The sequence below is a fragment of the Odontomachus brunneus genome, unplaced genomic scaffold (genome assembly GCF_010583005.1).
Source record: "Odontomachus brunneus isolate Ranch 3 - 2012 unplaced genomic scaffold, Obru_v1 Obru_scaffold_051, whole genome shotgun sequence".
Lineage (NCBI taxonomy): Eukaryota > Metazoa > Arthropoda > Insecta > Hymenoptera > Formicidae > Odontomachus > Odontomachus brunneus.
In genome coordinates, this window is record NW_022639501.1 from 1,376,946 (window position 1) to 1,399,044 (window position 22,099).

Sequence of the window (22,099 nt, forward strand, 5' to 3'; positions counted from 1 at the left end):
CCCCCCCCCTCCCCCCATGAAAGTGTGATATCCGTACCGCGAAACTACAACAGTTCCGTGTCGTAAGGACTGCACTGCGGCAAAATGATGTACGTGTATGTATGTGTAACGTTGCCTGTCTGTCGTCAAGACCGCTACATGCTAGTTGTATATACAATAAAACGCTGTCGCGGTCCGCAAGGTTCGTAAAGCAACCTAAAAAGAATGAAAAGAACACTCCTTCGTTTTGATGAGTGCAAAAAAGTGAGCTCGAAATGACAAAACTGAAGATGAGAAGCGAGGAGAGTCCTCTCCGAGGGCATTTACACCAACGGAGTGTGACGAGAGGCCGTTCGTTATTTCTTTCTTGCTTTTCCGCGTTGCGTCTCCAAAAACGCGCGGCGATATTGCTCGACTCGATATCTTTTTATTCCGTGTTTTCGCGATCGGTTAAAACTACTTTCTTAGGCAATTACGAGAAAAAGAGGCCGCGTGACAAGCGTTAATGTGTATACATATAAATACCGAGCGCACTCTCTCCTTGTCGCACGCCGGATCTCTTAAATAGTATTTATTGCGGCACTTGGTCAAAATTCGCGCATCCCCTCTCGCTCGGTTTTCTCTCTTTGTATTCAGTCTATTATTCGAGCGCCTTAACCTGCGCCATCACTTTGCCCTCCCACAATGGGAGTACCTCGGCATCGTCCGTTATCTCTTCTTGTATGACTCTCGTGTCCAAGTCTTCGCACTCCGTTTTAAAAAAGTACCTACGCAATTTGAGAGAAACAGAGAATATTATCTACCTATACTTGAATCTAAACAGAATAGTTCAAAATTTAGATTTAAATCCTAAAAACATCGTCACAGCGTTTTCCTCTAAAGCTTTATATAATGAATTTTGAATGGCGTCAATAAATTATTTAATAAAATGAGATATTATCTAGTAAAATATCTTTAAAATTAACCAAAGTTTAAGAGTGACTAACGACAGCAATGATGTACGTACCGATAGCTCCCTTTTTTGGGAAGATACTCCTTGAACTGCTTCAACGTGACGTTGTGACCGGGAATTTTGGTCCTGTAAGGAAACTGCTCGTCACAGAAACTGAACACAACAGTGGTAAAATCGTCTTGCTTCGTTTTCTTCAAAGTTGACTGATTGGACTGGACGTACGACTGACCTTGCGACACGGGCTCGTATGTCTGTTTAAACATGTTTACGTGTCGTTGCTTGCAAGTGGCGCGCGCCCTTTCCTCCATTAGCCTCCTACACGTTTCTTCTAATTGAATAGCCTATAATACACGTTGACATTGTATTCATTCGTCAAAGAAAAAGAAAGAATAAAAAGTAGAGAAAAAGAAAAGAACAAAGATTTACCGTGTGGGGTGGCGTTAACGGTGGCATTCCCGGATCAGCAACGAACGGTTGAGCAGGCACTCCAACGCTCCACGTTTCTCTGTTTGGCCTTTCCAACGAGCCGCTACGTGAGCCGTATCTCTTGCCGTGACGACTACTGTGTTTCAAGTCCACTTTCTTGTCTGCTTCTTTAAAACGAGGCAACAGACGAATATCCTTGCTTATGGAAGGCGGCACATCGCTGACGACGCTCACCCCGCTGTCCGTGAGCTCCGTCATCGATTTTTTCGTCGCTGATCTTCTCGTCATGTCCGACCTTCGGAACCTCTGCTCGTGACCTACGGCAAAACATGTTTTTTAATGACAATAAAAGCCGTTCGCACGACACGATCGTATGTTTCGATTGCATACCTTGAAGATACAGATCCTGCTTGTGGAGGGAATCGGCGTAATCGGATGGCACGGATTTAGATTTGGGCAGGTGCGAGCCTAGTGAACTCATGGAGCCAGCTCCGACGAGATCGCTGCCTTCTTGGAAGTCGTGGATATTACCGCTATCGACTGAGAACGTGGAGAACACATCCTTCTCTTTCCTCTGCTTGTAAGGCCGCGGGTAATTGTGCGCGAGGCCTCGTCGCCTCTCGGGCGAGTGTAACCTAGGGGACGAGAGTCTGGGAGATCTCGAAGGTGTCAGGTCCGACCAAACGCGCGACACGTGCTGGTCGAGGATCGCCTGATCGCTGTCCTCCTCCATGGCCAATTTCTCTCTCAGCGCATCACCTGGAGTCTTGTGGGCGTTACTGGTCATTTCTAACGAAATGTCGTTACCGCTAAGCAAGTCGTCCTCCTGCAGGTGTTTGTCCAATTTTTCCTGGGTCTTCCTCTCTCGCGCCACGATCTCCAATTTCTCGCACAGTTCCTCCGCGAACTGCTTCTCCGTCATCGGCTTTGAAAGGTGAGACGGTACGCGTTGAGTTCGCGGGACGATATGATGCGCCATGGGGTCGCGATTCATAGTGGCGGATTCTTTAATTGTTCTAGATTGCTTCGCGTATTGCTTTTTGCTCCTTTGTCTACTGCTCCCTCCATCGCTGTAGGCGGGATAAATAGCGAATAAATATATTACATGTGTAATGGATACATAAAAAAGATACAGATAAAATGATGAGAATCCAACTTTGGGGCGTAAAGTATAAAAATAAAGGGGAAAGAATGTCAAATAAAATTAAAAGATATAACTTACACGGAACCATCGGTGAGGGACATATTGTCCACCTCGGTACGTGCATCACTGCTCAAACTCTGAAGCTCTGAATCCTGTCTTGATACTGGGTTGTAGGAGGAATATTGTGCGTGCATTCTGGATACGTGCATGTGATACGGACTAGCCCCATGTTGCAAGTAAATGCTACAAGTGCCACGCAAAACAGCAAAACGAAAACAACTAAATAAACGGCAAATAAAAAACGGGAGTTATCTCGCAAACAAAAATTTTCAAGTGACAATTAAGGAGAGATCTAAATTGCGAAACGAATTACAGAAAACATCATCGGGGAATAACTAAGTTATTTTCCGGCGATATCAAATAATCTGAGCGAGAAAGTCAGTGCTAACAATAAAAAATGTAAAACGCAAAAAATGAAATCCGAATTATGCAAGTGTCATCACATCAAGCTTCTAAAAAAAGGAACAAAAGAAAAAAAAAAAAACAAAAAGAATACCAGCGTTGTTAAGGCATTCATCGCAGAACTGATTTGAAGCGTATTATTATATCGTGAATGATGTGAATGTTCGAATACTAGAAGGCTCGATAATGCTACAGAAAGTGCATTTACCCGGCGTACATCTCCGGTTTCGGCCGCACATCCATCGCTCTGCTCTGCTGAGTGGCCATAAGGATATCTTTGGTCAATCTTAATTCCCTAAATTCCCCGGGCGTCTCGCTGGCCGAGTGCGAATTATGCATGGAACCGACAAATTCGCTGTCCTCGTGCAGGGTAGGCAACAAACTCGGGCCACACGAGAGGGACATCTCGCGACTCGAGCCAGAGCTCGGGCAGCCGCCGGAGTCGGAATTCTGGTAGGATCGAATGTACTGCAAGTAAAACTCGGACTGCAAGAAGTTGGGATACGACGTGTTGGTGATCAGCTGCTCCACTTCCAGCTGCACGGTGTCGAACACCTTCTGATCGGTGCGTCCTTCCTTAACCCGCCGATCTGCTTCCTTCATCACATCCTCCGGTATGGTTAATTGAGACTTGAGAAAAAACCTCCGGTGGATGAGCTTGACCAGTTGGGATATCTTCTCCATGTCCTTCTGCTCCTTGAGGCCCTCGCAGGCGAACCAGAAATTGAGCGGGTCCAGTCCTCGCCCCTCCTCCTCCTGACTCAGGTACCTCTTGAACAGATCCAGACCTACCGGATCCTCTAGCAGGGAGTGCAGATTTTTTGCCCATCGTGTAAAAGGCGGAGGAGAATCGCTCTCCATGGTAGTGGTTCCGCAACAACCCTCCGGCTCGAATCCCAATGGTGCAGCAGCATCGCAACCACCAGAAACCGTTAGTGGTGCGAAAGAAGAACGTCTAGGTGTCAGAGCGGGACTCTGTGGACGGATCCTGCTGACATAGCTCCCGGTTTCCTCTCCTGAAAAACAGTATATAATTACAATCTCATGTACAGCTTTCTCTCATGTGGATTAGTATATGAGGTTACCCCTGCTTTCTCATTAAATTCAAGTTTGCTCCACTTTACCTGGCACTGGTGGCCTGGGAGAGTTCTCATTGAAGCAGCGTGCTTCGTTTTGCCGAGATGCGCTCATCCTATCTATTATGGCCTTCATATGTTACTTTATGATCTACACTTGATTTTCGCCCGCGATGCCTCTTAGTGGACATGGTTAGTCCCAATCTGAAACAGAAAATTAACAATAAAGCTGATTGCCATAAAATTGTGTTTTTACATCAATATACATGTTAATGTATATTTAAAAGAAAGTACACTTGTCAACAAAATTTTTATTTCATTTAGATTCAACATACACATTCACACACAAAGTTCACACACACATAGTTGTACTTGATATTTTTATAATAAGTTAGATTTTGTTGTAATAAAAATAGACCAAACAAAATCTTATAAAAATTTTCCAAAAATAAATATTATATATTTGACATTTTTATTACCATTGTAATATGTGAGCTAAACATTATTGATTTCAGTGTAGTTATATGTATGCCTGTAAAAGAGCAGAAGCTGGTAAGCGTACCAACAAAGAACCAGCAAACCTGGGATGCTGGATCGATCCAGCTCTGCGGTGAGTCATATCTCAATTAAGCAGCTAAGGGAGTTTTTTTCTGTTGTGAGAAGTCTAAGGGTGGAGCATAGCATAGGAACTATGGACCATCTCCTGGCAGGCTGCGCAGAGGGATGCGTTTCTATGTGTTCCTATATGTATATACAACCCTACTGGTCTGCGCAACAGACCATTTGTGTGGTATTGATCGTAAACCTATAATGCAATACGCTGAATGCGCTTGTCAGACCTGAAAATGTCTAAATCTGACTCCAATATCCTCTATTAAATTAAATTCAGCTCTAATATGGTGGAAAAATATTAATAGCTGTATGATGTGAGTTGACCTGCCAAAGAAAAGATCATTATGCCTCTAGGGTCTGCCCTTTGTTACAGCAGGCCTATTGAAATATGATTTCATAAGGACCACACACTCTAACCTAAGAGGAAAATGTGCATCAACCCACTTCAACACAGATGTAATCCTCTACACACATGTTTTACGAATAATCACTGCTTACATTATGCTAATATAATGTATATCACACCATAAATCACAATGAAACACTGAAGACTTAACTTTATACACTATATATATATATATAATATTTATTGAATTTAGAGGGAATCTTTTGTGTACATATAAAAATCCATTATGTAATAAATTATAGTACTTTGACAATTTATATATTAATAAAGCTGTTCTTATAATGTCTACCATTATTATATAGTTATCATGAACAAAAGGAATAGCTCTCCAATAAGCGTGGAAATTTGATCTGGGTCTTCAGAAGGGAAGAAATATGAAATGAGAAGCTGTCATAAGGAATCAACTCGCTTGACTGCACATTTACCTGAGTCGAAAGAGAAGAGGCAGAATACATACCATTTTAAAAGAGAACACAAGCAGCAGCCACCAAGTTAAATCTACAAGGATCTATTATGATCCTGACAAGTTTATTGATCCCCACACTACTAAACTGATCAGATTTCTTTGTTGAAGATACAGACTGAGCCTACGGTACCATCGATGGCACGTCTGGGGGCAAACTGAAGCAAGGCTGCGTCCTGACCAGGACTGACGCTGTATTGATATAGCTATGGAAAGAGTAGGGGTAGAATATAGAATCCTGAGGAACTGTCTTGACTGTGACTCGCTGTGCAGTATCTCTCTGGAATATTTGTACCAAGAAATATATCCATTTCGTTTGGCTCAAATTATTTTCATGAGATTAATTATAACCACATTCTATCATTAAACAATAAAAACTTGGCACAGAGAACCTATGATGGAAGAGCATACTAACCAATTCTGAAAATACACAATCTTACTTTATTGCAGTTTACCAACAACAAATTGAATGACCATTCTGAACTACTAAAATAAATTACATTCACATCAACAAAATAATATGTCTGTCGTGTTATTTTTTATAAACCACAAATAACTTAATCGCAAGTTTATATAATATCTGTTTCGCATATTAATAACTGAGCAAAACAAGTATTCACATTCCACAATATCTCTCGGCAATCACACTCACAACATTCACTACGTTTTCAAACGATAAACGTCAGGATCGGCGAATTGTACCTTTTTCCGAGCGTCGTAGGCGGACCGATCGTACGTGATATATCCCTCAATGAAAGGGAAAAAACTGTTTGTCAGCAGCGGCCACGAGGTATTAACTTAAGAAGCTTTCCCGGCCATATCAATTCTCTCGCGAACCTCTCATTGTTCGTGGATTTCTCCGCACTCATCCTTGAACGGGTGGATTTCGAATCGCTCGACGGAATCTCGTCCTCGTCGCGGCGAGACGCCGTTTCTCGGTGCGATCGCCGATGTCGGTACGACTCGCTGTTGCTCGCTTTTCCGTTACCGAAGCGCATTTCTTTTCACGTCGTCCTTTTCGCTGTTGCCATTCCGGACCGACCGGATAGAACAGTCGAAATCTCTGCGTCGATATTATATCGATTGTTGAGATTTTTCGAATCCCAGTGAGACTCTCGAAATGTCGCGTTATCAGTGCCGCCATCTAACGTTGACGCAGCGCCTATCCTTCACTCGAAGTTAAGCGGAAAATCTAACTTGCCGATCGCGTACTTTTCGACGATGCACGAGACAACCAATTGAAAAAATATGACGCGCACACGGAAAAAACAATTCCATTGGTGTAACCGAATTTTTGGTTGCTCAGGGATCAGACGAAAACTCAATTGTAGGAACAGAAAAATTTCTTTATGAGGCTTCTGTATAGTCAATTGTTCTCAGTTGTCTCAACCGAGTTCTAAATCGCTGAATGTTCAGACGAATATTTTCGGTTGCAACAACAGAAATATTAGTTTTCATAACAGAGATATCGCCTTCTGATTAGCTAATTTTCGATTGGTTCCTATTCGGTTGCACCGAGATTTTTTGCGTGTATATTGAAATATATGAATTAAATAATACCGTATAAAAATCACAAATAAAAAAAATATATTCTGGATATAGAGTGTAAACGATAATAAACGAAAATATCATGCCAACTTATCAAAGAACACAATTCGTAAATTACGTAATTAAATTACGTAAATTCTTTTCCGCCAAAAGAAAAAAATTCTGCTCGTGTCTTTTCCTCGCGAATTTATTTACGCGGGAAAAAGGGTACGTGTAAATCGTGAAGATTAGAATTAAGATTTAACGAAGCTCATCTCCTCCTTGTCACAGCGAAAGAAGGAGGAGGAGAGGACTTGCGCGCCGTGCTCGTCGTCCTGATCGCCGCGCGCGGAGAAGCGCGTCACTTTCAACTTTTAATTATATGTTACCGCCAGCGCGTCTCGAATAATTACAACGGCGAACGTCATTAGGCAAGTATAAAATGAGGGGGAAATAGCGTGGAGGCGTATAAGGTGCAAATTAAAATTATTATATTCGCACCGTGGCCCCGGTGATTAGACTCGCCGGTGGCTCGCCGCGCGCTAACGAATTACGAACGATTATCTCTGTGTTCCGCCGACTGCATATACCACCGTGTTTCATCATTAATGGCCTTAACCCTCGCGACTGCAAATATATTCCCATCCTGAAGATATCGGCAATCGGGATTGCGTGTACGATGTCATCTGAGCGCGTTTCTTTTAATGATCGGCCGGAGAGTTCGTGTCTCGACGAGGATCGTCGAGTATCTATTATCGCTGGAGTTAATTTTAAACTAACGTTATTTTAACCTTAATTTTGACTTGAATTGATCATATCTCAGTCATTAACAGTCCAGATTGCGCATGATTTTTGTAGCTACTTAGATCTGTATCAACAGTCTTTACTCGAAACTTGTTTCACGTGAGACACTTGGATCTGAATTTCAAGTTTCAGAGTTTTTTATTCGAAACGTACGATATTCGTGACATCAGACTGCATTAGTCGTTATTTGAAACTTGCCACAAGTGAGATACTTAGATTTGAATTTAGATGTAAGTTTTCTACACTAAAAAAAAAAGTTTGGTAATACTTACCAAATATGTTTTACCATACTATTTGGTAAATAGTAACCAATATGGTAAATGTTACCAAATGTTTGGTAATAATTACAAAATTATTAGTAACATTAACTTTCATATAGTAATATTCATCTCTTATATTTAGTTAGTACTATTTTACTAAATAGTAAAGTTTAGTAATAGTTTTACTAAATACTATTTTATTACATAGTAAATAGTAACTATAACACAGGCTGGATAATTATTACCAGAAATTTTTCTCAGTATAGACAAATTGCGATTTCAAATATAATGTTGTATATACTACATAATTCAAAAAATCCATATCTAAATCTAAAAATCCAAATCTCACTCTAAAATCAAATCTGAAGCCCGTACTAATAGTTGTTACTTGAGACTATCTCAAGTAAGATACTCAGATTTGTATTTAGAGTTAAATGATAGATTTTTAGTTGAATTCCGTGATTGCAGATATAAATGTCACATATATATCACAGATAAATAACTTGGATCAGAATCTGAATAAATATCTAAATACCTCACATGAGACAAGTTCCAAGTGACAGCTGTTAATACGGGCTTGATCATGTAAGTCAAGTTTACAACAATTACTAATATGAGCCGTTATATTTGTAATTGCCACTGAAAAACACATCTAATATTCTCTAAGGCTCGTATTAATAGTTATTACTTGAAAACTCTTTTAAGTAAAAGAGTTGAATCTAACTCTGAATAAAAATCAAAGTATCTCATATGAAACAAGCTTTAAGTAACAACTATTAATACAAATCTTAGTAACATTTATTAAGTTATCAGTTCACATCGAATTGTTTCGTTTTCTCCCAAAAGTTCTCGCGCTTGGACATCGTGCAAAATATTCGCCTCGACCATCGCGGATTCCGCGGCGCAGATCGCGTCTCGTCCAGCGTGAAATCGCCGTCCATTTCGCGTGGTCGACGACACGGTCGTCTCGAAAATCTGCCGAAATACCGCGAAGGCATAGGGGACGTTCGACGAGATATTAAGACCTGGCGAAGCGTGCGCGTTGAAGCCGTGTGTATTCCGCGAGAATTCCCGCGTCCGTTCGCGCGAAAAACCTTCCCTCGGCTTTTGCCACCGGGCGATGATATTAAAATTCACACTCCTGTGACTTCCAATTCTAGGTACAAAGAATTTGCATCGCGGCGGCGACGACAACGACGACAACGACGACGACGACGGCGGCTTCCGGTCACCGCCGATATCCGGGTCTGATATCGAGACACGTGCGAAGCCACGTCGGCAAATGTGCGATCATCGAATTTGCAAACGCGTGGAAAACGGTAATCATCGTTTACGAAACCGAACTTTGCAACCGTCTCTGCGGAAAGCTCCCATATGACGAAATTGACGCTTCAACTGATCTGAGAAAATCAAAATTTTCAGCAAACGTATGCTTTTTCAAATCACATTCCACTCCGAATTCTGCCACGAGTAACAGATCGTCTAAAATGAATTGAGCTTAGATTATAGCCGAGATCCAAGAACGTGCAGAGATCAACTCAAGACCATCATGCCTAGAGAACTTCATAAAAAGAGAGAAAGAGAATGTGACAAATTCGATCACGAACCGAATCTCTTTCGATTAATCCCGGACGCTGGAATGTAGACATAGTATAGAAGTAGATAACAAAAGTTGTTCGCGCTGTAATAATCGGGTCTTCGTGTTGTTAATCTTAATCTGGTTAAAACAGACATATATTTGAACTTGATGCTCGAACACATTAAAAGATTTCCTCTAGTATGTTAGCGCAACGAGCCAATCTCAATTTTAACCTAGCTTTTATCTATTCCTATTCCTATATAAAGATCTCTGTTGTCTGGGACCAATCAGAAAGTCTATTCTTTTTAGCTAAACTGCCTGAGCAATAAATTACAGTGAAACAAAATATATTTTAGAGCCGGTTTCACCAACTCCGGTTAAGCCAACCGACGATTAAATTCTAACTATCAGAAGTGCCAATATCGAGATTGAATATCTTCCTTCCTTCCTTCAATATTTGGCTACAGGCCTCTCTAAGAGTAATGCCCCAACGCCAGTTTCCGATTAATGATATAATTCGAGAGCAAAGTCTTGGAAATTTTCAAGACACGATCCAAAAAAATCACAAGGTCCGAACTTGTTCGAACACGTCTTGTCGTGACGGCGGTTAGGCCGGGACTGATCGAGATTGAATATAAATTGTTCATTAAGGTTCAGTATGATACTGTTTATGGCACGTCGCTACTCTGCTACTTTTAACCCTCGGTTAGCTTAACCAGAGTTGGTGAAACCGGCCCTTAGTCTGTTTTTTTAGCTGCACTGCTAAACTCATGCAATAAGTTAGAGTGAGAAAAAATATATGTCTTATTCTAACTTATTTCGCCAGTTCAGCAGTGTCACCAACGAGATATTACTAAAAACTGTCAACCCTGGATAAATTTTCGACCCGGCCAAAGAGCCCGGAGGTAATTGAAGAACGATGACAATACCGACCGTTTTTCACACAAAGACGCTTCTGTCTGCTGTGTGACTACCCTTACGAAAAAAATACGGAGAAACCCTCAATTTTGGGAATTAATATTCAAATTTAGGTGTTTATCCGCAGTTTTTGGTTGTTTACACTCAAAATTGAGGATTTTTTTATATTTTTTTCGTAAGAGTACACCATCGACACACAGAGAGAATTATTGATTCAAATAAATGTTTCTTTGGAATAGTCCAAACGAATTATTTGGTTGACACAACAAAAATATTTCTTTGGAACTAAGCCGCAAATAAATATTTTTGTTGCTTCAAACAAAATTTTGTTTGATCAATCGAAAAATTCGTTTGGACTATTCCAAAGAAGCGTTTATTTGATTCAACCAAATCGTTCTCTCTGTGCATATAGTACTGGACGGATTGTGCCGAAATCGTATTGATAGACGTAAAAAAAAAAATCGTATTGACAGACGTAGAAAGAGACGACAAGACGATGTAAGTAGGATAACAGTAAGAATATAGGATATAAGAAAAAGGTGAAATATAAAAATGTACGGTCAGATTTCTCGGGATAGCTAAAGGCCGACGGTCTTTTATAGTACCTCGTCGGTGGCGAGATCTCCAATCGCGCCTATCCCAGATTCAAAATTGCCGCAAAATAAGGGAGACTGCGGGAGATGCGACACGGTCGATAATCGCGAGATCGAGGGGTCGCGCGGTGTCGTTACCGCCACCGGCGTCGAAATCGAGAAACGGCTATCGCGGCGATACGTTCCCACGCCGATAAAAGCATCGTTTATCAACGGGCGATCTTATCCGCGCGACGTATTTGCCGCGATAAGCGAGCCGCAGACGGCCAAGGAAAGTCAACATTCGGTGTCGACGACGGGAGCGCGGGGATGGGTCTTGTCCGCCGGTGGAACTTCAAAGGCGCCACGCGCAGTATCTCGATAATGATAACAATAATACGCACGTGGTGCGCCGCGCGGCCGGTAACGCGCGCCGCGCGCAATTGGTCGGCCCGCGGAGGGGAAGGCATTGCGGAGGGACGCGGGGGAGGGGGGGGGACGAGAATTGACGGCTGCACACGCTGCTGAACACATTTCAGCGGGTCCTTTTTTGCCGTGTGAGATACGCGCAACGGGATCGTCGGGAACGCGCTTTGAAGCCGTCGTCGCTTCGTGGAGGACCATCGAAATGATTTGCTCATCCGAAGCCACTCGAATAATGCCTGTGATTCTCCTCGATGCCTCCACCCCTTCGTCATCCTCCTCCTCTTTCACCTTCTCTTGCGCCGATCCTCTCGATATGCGCGCGATCGGCTTCCCATCTGTCATCGCGCGAAATAAAATATAATCTTTTGCTCGTCCCCTACTCAGACGGATATCTCGATGGAAATTATCGACATAATCGCCATTATTCGACAAAAGTAACGTACAGTTGAGTCTCGTTACCTATATCCTTTGGTTTATAACCTTTTGTTAGACGAGTTGTCTACAAGCATTATTTGAAGGTTATGTGTCAAACACACAATTTTTTTGTGATATATATCCTTATTCTGAAGTCTCTTTTATCGATAAAAGTACCTCTAATGTCCGTTTTCAACTTTGGTTAACTTAACCGGTTGGTTATTCCAATACAATTGATCAATCACATCTCTCATTAGTCAGACTTGATAGATGCGATTGATCAATTCCGTTGGAATAACCAGCCGGTTAAGATAACCAAAGTTGGTAGAAATGGGCATAAATGTGACTTGTAGGCATCTTCTGATTGGTTAGGTAACTGATTGTTTCAAGTGAGATTGCAAAACTTAAATTTAGAGTTAGACAAGAGTTTTTCAGTGGAAAAGCGATCACAAATGTAACGTCGCATTTATAATATGATTTATTTAAATAACTTTAATTCAACTCTGAATCTGAGTATCCCTTACATGAGACAAGTTTCAAGTAACGACTATTAACCCTCTGTTGACAACGTGAAGTTGCGGAACATCCAGCAACGTGTGTTTAGGGTAAGATTCGACCCCAGCGTCAGCAGAGGATTAATACAAGCCTATTAATATATGCTCGTTTCTACCAACTCTCTCAGTTAAATTTAATTTCAATTTAAACTCTATTCAGACAAAGACGAACTTAAATTAAGATCTAATCGATATTGGTAGAAATGTGCACTGGAGAGACATTTTCATCACTAAAAGCGAGTTCAGAATGAAGGCCATAATTGTTTATGTATATTTTCAAAAGAAATGCACATCTCCTGGCAGAATATACATCTACAGTAGTAGACCGAACGTCTAAAAAAAAACGTATGTATTGAAGATTTAATAATAAAGTTTCTAAGATTTCTCAAAAAATCTGAAAAAGGGGTTCCCTGCAGACGATACATTAATTCCGAATAAAAATTCAGACGGTATGAAGGGTTAAAAGGACTAGAAGCGAGAACAGCCTACGGCCAGCCAGCCGCTCCCGATCGCAGGGACCGTTTATCGGCGAGCGATTAAGATTCTTTCAAAAAACGAGAGACGCGGGCGAGCGAGCGAGCGATGCGTTGGGAGAAGAAAGGCATTGGCGGACGAAGAGGAATCTTAAAGGCCATCCGGCGATGTACCTCTCTATGCAGCCGCTGACACGCCGACTTTTTGTGCGTCGCGATCGACGACGACGACGACGACGTGTTCCTCTCCTCCGAGTCGAATCCCCGAAGAAACCGCGAGTTTCTCCCCTTTCGTTCCCGGCGCCGGCACGGTATTTTACACTCGACACCGACCGACCTGCAATTGTCCACCAAAAATTAGGATAAAATTACCGTATCAAGTGATATGAGAAGATGGCGTTTCCAATCGAGCGGATAATTAAACGCGTGGCAAACAACTTGTAATATACAGTCGAATCGGTCGAGCCAACTGTTGCTGATTCGATTATCGGGAATTCGGAGAATTTGGTGAGTGATTGTTTCGTCGTGTCGTTTAGTTTACGTTACTTAAAGCAACCATGTTATTTAAATGGAAATCAGCACATTCATTAATTCTTATTAATACGTCGACCTTTGCATAATACAATCTCCATTAGAAACTAATCAGGTTATTATCAATCTAATTAACGACTAACGCAATTCTCAAATTCGGCCTGATTGAAAGTCCCCGAAAAGTTATCGAAATTCACGATTATGAATATCATCGCGGCGTTTGTTTCGTCTACATATACGGATTACACACGAAGAAAAACGCTCCAGCACAGTTGGAGGTCAAGATACTGCTCGAATGACCGAACTACCACGTAGACAGGGACGGATACCGACGACCGGGGGAGTACAAGAGAAACGGAATGACACGGTGAGAAAGAGAGAAGGCACGAGCGCGAAGAGGAGAGCAGAGTTGGAGGCGAATAGGTAAGTCGGACCTCTCGGCGCAGGTACGGCGGTACTTTCGGAAGAAAAGAAGAGAAAGAGCAGCGAGAGCGAGAAAGAGAGAAGCAGTGCCGTACCACAAATATGTTTGTGATTCCGAAACAGAACTGTCAGTCTCTGTTATATAGGGTCTAATAGCTTCCGTAGAAATACGAAAAAAGGTAACGGCTCCACAGAACGCTAACTTGAATAAGACATGCGAATCGTTGCATCCTCTCTTTCGAGCGATTTCTTTGCGAAATGAACAAACGGCCCCCATGGAAATCCCAATAACTCGCCTTTCGATCGTCCGCGAGGAACAAGGACTCCAAGAGTGTGAACGTAGTCCTTGTATTTTGTCGAGCAACTGACGAGAACAATTTGGCCTAACAGAAACAAGGTTCTTGTTCTTACTGGGCGCTCGTTCCCGTTTGCGGGCGCGGTCCAGTAACTGCTACGAATGCTGCGCACCGTTTCTCTTTCTTGTTCTATTTCTCGGATTAGAATGAAAAAAAGAGAAAGAAGTAAAAACGTTACAAAGCATTTGTAGCGCTTACTGGACTGTACCTTGCGGCACACACTAGTATCTTTACTAGTTCGTAATCTTCCTGCTACTCTCGCGAGAGTACGGCCCTGCTGGATGATGCGAGGCACGGGTAGGACAGACACGGCGGAGAAGCGCGAGCGAGAGGCAGGAGAAAGGCGGAGAAAAGAAACGGATATAAAAAAAGGGAGACGGAAGACGTAGGCCTCGGCGGCTGGCGACTGGCGGCACCGCTTGATGTACGCCGGGTCCGTAATTACAGGTTTTCGGAACGCCTCGCTCGGCGAGCCGCGCGCCGTTCGAGAGAGTCTCGGGGCCCTTCCCTCCTCGTCACGCGCGGTCTAACGGGTGTCCCGACCGCGTCCGAAGGATCGTAGCCGAAGGTCCGGTGGCGGTTACGACGTGGCGCAGCGCAAGATTCGTCAGGACCGACAGAATGACGACGACGGTCGATGAAAGCGTGTTCTTCGAAGCACTTGAAATTCTAATTATAGCGCGGCGCTTTGCAGCGCTAGATGAAAAGCCGTGACGAAAACTTGGGATTTTTATTTTCCCTATTATCTCTCGGCACCGCTTATCCCGCGAGTAGTGGTGTCACTTGCGCGCCGTGTAACGAGTCCACAGGCTTTGAGCGGGTTAATTTCGGTGATCATGTTGTGATCATGGAATTGTTGAGCCTTAAAAAAGTCGCACGTGAATAACTTTTACTCGTGCTTAAGGTCGCCCTTTTTTTATATTTCATCGGCCAGACACGGGCACTTGTTATTTAAATTGCTACAAAAATGCTTTAAAATTAGCTAGCAGAAAGAAAGTAGAATTCGATCATATCCTCCTAACATTAAGTGACAGCAAAAGAACAGCAAAACTGAAACATATCGTGCCGGCAAGATGTGACAGCAGAAGTTGTCTGGCAACAACTCCAATGGACGATTGGCAAAGGTTGCATTCTTTACGGGTGGTTCACATGACACTCACATTTATATATTACAGAATGATGAGATAAAAGTACGATATCGGAAAAAAATTATTAAAATTTGCCCAAGAATATGTCATGTAAAATGCAACGTAAGAATCTGAGTGAGTATAGTAAATTTGTTGCTGCGTCGATACGGCACCATGTGTAATGTAAATTTTATGATTAGTTCGGCCCACGATGTGTATTCACTTCATAAATGCAAATTGGAAGGACTGTAAATTTTCCATCATCGATTGTCTCACGTCGTGATAATCATGAAAGTCTGTCTGAGCACCCATTGAAATGACTACCAATACTTTTTTCTCGTGAGATATTATTGGAATGAGTAAAACTTACTCATTTCTGTCTGAATCGTACCACTTGTTACGTCATCAACTTTCTAGAGCTAAACAGAGCGAGAGGTGCATCAGCCACGATACAGGACGAGTCTGTAGAATCATCCTTGCGATACAGCGTATACAGTGTCGGGATGAGTCGATTGGATTACAATCGGCACTTTTTTCCAAACTCTAGCGCGGCGGGGGAAGACGGATCTATGGGAGATAGCGGCGTCCCAAAACAGAGACGTTTCTAAGAAGGACCCCGCCGTTGCAGGTACGAGTTTTCCGTCTTTCCCTTTGAATCGGGATGCCGATCCGACAAACTGTAAATTCGATTCACCACGACGATATGGGACACGCCGTCAGTCACTACCACTGCCATATGTCCCTGCTACTACTCGGACAATGTCAAACGATTTCCACGCGTTTGCGTTTACAAGGAGAAAGAGGGAGAGAGAGAGAAAAAGAAAGGAGCCACGTTTTCACTCGGTCGAGTGCGCGCCACGACGAATCCTACCCTCGAAATTCCCCCGCGCACCTTTCGGATCACCCTGTATCGGAATGTCATCGAACCTTCCGCAATCGATTCGAGACCGTATGAACACTCGCGAGAAGACCGATCGACCGCTTACTATTGCCCCATATACAGTGTGTAAAGCCGTCGTCGTCGCGAGAGCGCCGTGACGGACGCACCGTCGCCGCGGCGCGCTTAACGGGTGTTAAATAATTACGCGGCCAGTTTATCGCGAAGCGAGCCGGTGGCGCGGCGTGATTCCCTTACGGCCCTGGGCGATTCGAGGCTTCTCAAACGAGGAAAGCATACACACGGCTCCCATTCAGCTAACCCTTTCAGCTAACCCTCTCCGCTCGCCCTCGCGCCCCCTACCCCCTCTGCGCTCGCGATCCTCCCTTCTTTCTTCTCTCCTCGCCCTCCGTCCCGCTCCTCTCTTCTATCCGGAGGTCCCTTCGGCTCGTTTGCGGAGAGCAACGTCGGCAAAATCTCTCTTACGCGCCCGAGCGCGGACGTGTCCGAGTCCCCTTCCTTATCCTCCTCCTCCTCACCTTACATATCCTCATTTACTCCTTTCATAGTCGAGTCTCTATTTATTAAAACAGATCCGAATTTTTCAAAAGTTACCTGCGACAATTTTTCGCAAATTCTTATGTGCACCGACTCTCGAGACACGGACTGTCACGGTGGATGAGATGGATGAATTGGCTACATAATAATTGACTATATGATAATTAAAATTGATTATATAATTGGAATATAGTTATGCAAGAATGATTCAACCTATAAAATTTTGAGTCTTTGTTTTACCGATAAGTAAGTCTATACATAAAACGAAAAGATCCAAGCCTTATGCTTGATATATAATGTGCTCTTCACTTTCTATTTCTTATTCTTTATCTTTTGCTAACTAAAAGCTCAAAGTTTTAATCGCAAGGAGATAGAAAAAAACAGGAAGCAAAGAGCACATTATAGATCAAGTTTTATAGGCGTCCAGAATTAAAAAAAGTTTTTATTTCCTACTAGTTGCGTCTTTTTTACCCATTTTTTAAAAAGTTAAGCTTGTCGATGAATATCCTTCAAGAAAATTGACGTGTTTAACTTCTTGAACAATTGCGACGAACCTGAATGCCATCTATTCTTTTTAAATCACTAATATGTGTACTAATTATTATGTATGGGAAGTCGACCAAAAAAAAGCAAAATATTCTTACTATGACATTTGACAGGTGCAATGCAACTATCATATTCGCGGTCAATTTATGAGGTAATAATAAACACAATAATGACAATTGTGTCTATTATCGTTGATAAATTAGTTGTGAGTGTTATGTCGCCGCTAATAAAAAGAAAAAAGTGAATTCCAGACGAATAAAGTGGATGCGTGCGCGCAGTGCGAGAGTTCCTTGAAAAGATTCGCGGTTGGACGATAACAGGCCGAAAAGGGGGCTTTCTCTCGCTTCTCTTCTCTTTCCCCGAATAAAATCCGGAGCCTTTTCTCTCGCTGCAAGATCCGGAGGACACGTTTCTCAGGGTGACCGATACGAGCAACATGGGACGATACAGCGGCGGAAGACGAAGCGGTCAAAGGCGTGTCACCGTTATCGCCAGATGACTTTACGGAGGTATTATGCCCGTCGAGCTGCGAATCTTTCAAAGGAACTTCTGAAGGACCGCTCGCCCCAGGTGGTGGTGGCGGCCAGGAAGGACGGCGCGCAGTGCAGTACTAACCGAGTCGCCGCCCCGGCTCTCTTAAAGAACGGCTACCTGAAGAGAGAAAGACCCGAGAGAGGTTTTTCAAAGACCTATGTCAAGCTTTCGGGGAACCAGTAATGCTTTAACGCCCATGTTGATGGGCGTGGAAATTGCAGAAGATATACATGGAAAAATACATATTTTCGAGTGAATGTTACTCAGTTACATTTTCGGACTATCATTAACCTGGCGTTGGTGAGGTGAAAAAATATAACAAAAGTGGTAAAGTGGATTCCCACAGACTCAACCAAGTATTGCAGTGTATTATAGAAATCCACATCTTTTTAATCAATATTACGTATAAGTGTCCTGTAATTTTACAGGATAAAAACGCAGATCCACAAAATTAAATTTTTATTACCCAAAAATATCACTCACTACCATGCGTTGTTAAAGACTTATAGTCAATTTCAAATCTTTGGGATCTGTGAGACTCCATCTTACTAATGCCGGCTTAAGAAAATATTCTTTGTTGAGAAAACTACTCAAAAAAAGGAAAATAACCTGATCAGTCGCTTTGGTTAGCAGTGGAATATGTTTTTTCTTTAGCTTCAGACTGAGCGGCGATGTTGTATAATAAAAGAAATGATGTTTGTAAATACTGCGAACATCGTACTATTAGCTCAGCAAGATCGTGAAGCGGAAACATTCCGATTAGCGACGGTCAAAACAATCTGAATGTTTCAGGAATTGTCTACGCGCGACGGCAATTTTTTTCGCAAAATTCCTGTATTCTTCAAACACAGACTGCCAAGAAATTTGAGTACCTAAATTAAAGATGATTTTGAGGATCTCGCACGACAATAGTGTATGAATTCGCGCGGGACGGAAGTAGAGCCCGTTAGAAGTGGCGCAGTTGATGATCCGTTCGGCGCACCGTAATTAATAGTCTTCCGTAATTCAGCGCAATTAATACCTTAGCTCCACGCCGGCTCATGGAAGCTCAGCGGCGCGACTCGTTCATCATCGTCGTCGGGTTGCGCCTGGCCAATGCCTATTAGTTGCGATTCCTCTCTTTTCAAAATCCACTTCTCACGTCGCGGACAACTATCCCGAGACATCGATATCATTCTCCTCCACACGCTGATAAGTTATCGCATTCCACGGAAAACACCCTCTTCCACATAGACACACACACTTCCACGTGCACACACACACACACACACACACAGATTTGCCTAAAGTCCGAGTTGTTGACACACAAACTGTCGTTTCTCAATTTATCACGAAAATTCGTCTTTATCTTGAACCCTATCTTTTTCTGTCGAGAGAATATGAACCGAGGAGTCTCCCCTCGTAAACATCCGCCGTGAGATCACGCTCGTTGTGATTTCAGCGCGATATCTTCGAGTGGCCGTGAGTCTTCGCGTTTCCCTTCTGCGCGGCGGCGGTCCTTCGCGACGGGAAAGTTCGTGGAATGCACGCGAAGAAATCGCAGCGGTGATCGCTCGGCGATCGCGGAAATCGCGTAACGGTCGGTATCCGCCGATCGAGTATCGCACCCGGCCGAGCGCATCACTCGTGCGGAGATTTTCCAAACGCAGGCATCGAAGTCTCCACCAGACGCGGGACTCTGATGCGCGAGCTCTCCCTCGCCTTCACAGATCTATCCCGGGCACTCGCGAATCAACCGGTTGGTCGAACCGACTTCGCACTCGTGTCAATACCAAGTTGCAGTCAGTCTTCGTTGCTGCAAGTCATTCGACGTCTGCAACAACTGTATTTATCTCCTATCCTTTTTTGAAAAAAGAAAAAAAAGACTTCCTCCGCTAATTCCAGAGCGGGTCACACGAAACCTCGCAAACGTCTCGAACAACTTGAACACCTCGTCCGCAGATCACGCGCGATCCCGTACGAAGCGACGGTGTTTTTACGCGGGAGCCGCGTTCCTCGACGACCGCACCGTGAGTTCACCAAGATGACCGCAGGGAAAAGGGTGAGAGGTATCTTCGCCAGTGGACTGAGAGATGCGGAAACGAGACTTGGACGACGGTGACGGCGGCGGCGGCGGCGACGACGAAAAGCCGTCGTGTATCAGGACCTGTACCCTACGCAACGTACACGGTGAGACTGAAACTACAGTGGACCGTGGAGTCAAGGGAGAGCGAGCATTATCTGCGTCTCTCCCTCTCCCTCGTCCTCTCTCTTTTCCCCTCGTGCGGTATGCTTCTCTTTTTCTTCTCTTCCGCCGCGCTGCATCCCCCCTTCTCTGCCCTTTCCTTTCCCCTGCCACAGCCATCCTCCTTTACGGGCCGATCCCCCTTCTTCGCCTCGCTAGCCGACTTCGCTCTTTCTTTCTTGAGAGATCTCGGCGGACGAGGACGCGGAACAAAAAAGTGATAGGGTCCAGGTACAAGGGCAAATTCTTAAGAGAATTTTTCAACGGAAACGCGAATTTTTCGTCGTTATCGTTCGGTCCGGCGCGCGGCCGCTTCTTACCCGAGATAAATAATAATCAGCACGGCGCTCCTTTCAATTATCGGCCGATTATCGCCAAATATGTGCAGCTAGTGCGTAACGAATCCGAAGACAAGTCGACCGCAAAAGGATCAGAAAAAGATGATGATGAAAGATATGGATATATACAGGGTCTTCAAGAAGTGTGGAAACCTCTTAATATTTTGAAAAATATGCATTTTTGAAAAAAATGTTTCATACAAAAGTTATAGGGATTTAAGTGACGCATTGCGTGGCAATATCAGTGTGACCTTGAATTGCATTATCAAGATCACGTGAAGGTTATCTTCAAATTTTTTTAATAAAAGCTCCTATCTTTTATTGCATATTCTTATAGCTTATCTCGAGAGCTCCTAAAACATTATAATAAAATATTTTTTCATTACGTACTTTTTGAATAATGAAGTTTGGAAGTTACAATACCAATACAATGAGGTCCTTATCTCTGATGTAACACATACTTACGCGTGCACACAACACACACATATACAAAAGAGGTGTAAATCCGATCGGACCTCTATGTGGTACACTTTAGGTAATGCTAATGCCGGCGTAACTTTCAAACTTCATTACTCAAAAAATACGTAATGAAAAAATACTTTATTATAGTGTCTTAGAAACCTTTCGAGGTAAGCTATAAGAATATGCAATAAAAGATAGAAGTTTTCATTAAAAAAATTAAAGATGACCTTTACATGACGTTGACAATGCAATTCAAGGTCACAATGATACTGCTACGTAATGTGTCACTTAAAGCCCTATAACTTTTGTATAAAATATTTTTTTAAAAATGCAAAAATTTGTTTGAAATTTAAAAAAAAAATATTTTTCGAAATATTAAGAGATTTTCACACTTTTGGAAGACCCTCTGTGTGCGTGCGTGTGTGTGTGTGTGTGTGTATTTATATATTTATGCACGTGTATCCCTCTCTATATACATGTTCTATTACAAATACTTTTGGAGAATCCCAAAGAAGACTCAAACAGATTAGTGTTCGGACATATCATTCCGATATTGCTTTCTTTTATTAAAGCGCAATATCCTCTGACAACAATGAAGGAATGACCGTAAGCCGGCGGGACCGAGAATACAACGACGTGACCAGCGATAATCGAGCGACAAATTCGCGTGACAGTCGGGAAGAGGACAAAGAAAACGCACGAAAGACCAAAGGATGGCGGTGCGCGGGGGAGAGGAAGCGAGGAAACGTAAGGGGAAGGAAGTCGGCGACTTAAAAGGTGTCAGCGGTTTGGCCGTGTCGACGTCGTACCGTCAACGAAAGAAGCCGAGTGACACTCGATCTAGAGAGATAGCAACATATATATATATATATATATATTACACACATACATGCGTATTATATATATGTATATGATATGCTCGAAGGAAGAGAGGTGAATAGATTCACATCAATGTGCTTGTTTATCATTTTTCCCTGCCATTTCTATCAAGTGCAGTCGGCATTTTTCTCCCGTTCTTTTTGTACGATGAATAAACGTTGCATAAAAAAAAAAAAAAAAAAAAAAAAAAAAAAAAA

General features: G+C 42.9%; 1 protein-coding gene across 6 annotated transcripts in view; it reads right to left on the bottom strand.

Moving 5' to 3' along the window:
* Nucleotides 1-9: 9 nt before the first annotated feature.
* LOC116845316 (axin) overlaps nucleotides 10-22,099 on the bottom strand; it is a 32,852-nt gene continuing 10,762 nt past the window's right edge. The window contains exons 3-10 of one of the 6 annotated variants that reach the window (XM_032817841.1): nucleotides 13,222-13,384; nucleotides 4,088-4,243; nucleotides 3,172-3,979; nucleotides 2,580-2,744; nucleotides 1,748-2,427; nucleotides 1,358-1,674; nucleotides 986-1,272; nucleotides 10-746 (exon numbers count right to left, since the gene is read on the bottom strand). In XM_032817841.1, the coding sequence (XP_032673732.1) occupies nucleotides 620-746; nucleotides 986-1,272; nucleotides 1,358-1,674; nucleotides 1,748-2,427; nucleotides 2,580-2,744; nucleotides 3,172-3,979; nucleotides 4,088-4,175 (2,472 nt within the window). In that variant the 5' untranslated portion in view covers nucleotides 4,176-4,243; nucleotides 13,222-13,384 and the 3' untranslated portion in view covers nucleotides 10-619. Of the gene's footprint in view, nucleotides 747-985; nucleotides 1,273-1,357; nucleotides 1,675-1,747; nucleotides 2,428-2,579; nucleotides 2,745-3,171; nucleotides 3,980-4,087; nucleotides 4,244-5,514; nucleotides 6,191-6,222; nucleotides 6,809-13,221; nucleotides 13,385-19,020; nucleotides 20,262-22,099 lie in introns of those variants that run through there. The other 5 variants (XM_032817843.1, XM_032817844.1, XM_032817845.1 and 2 more) reach the window with 5 other exon arrangements.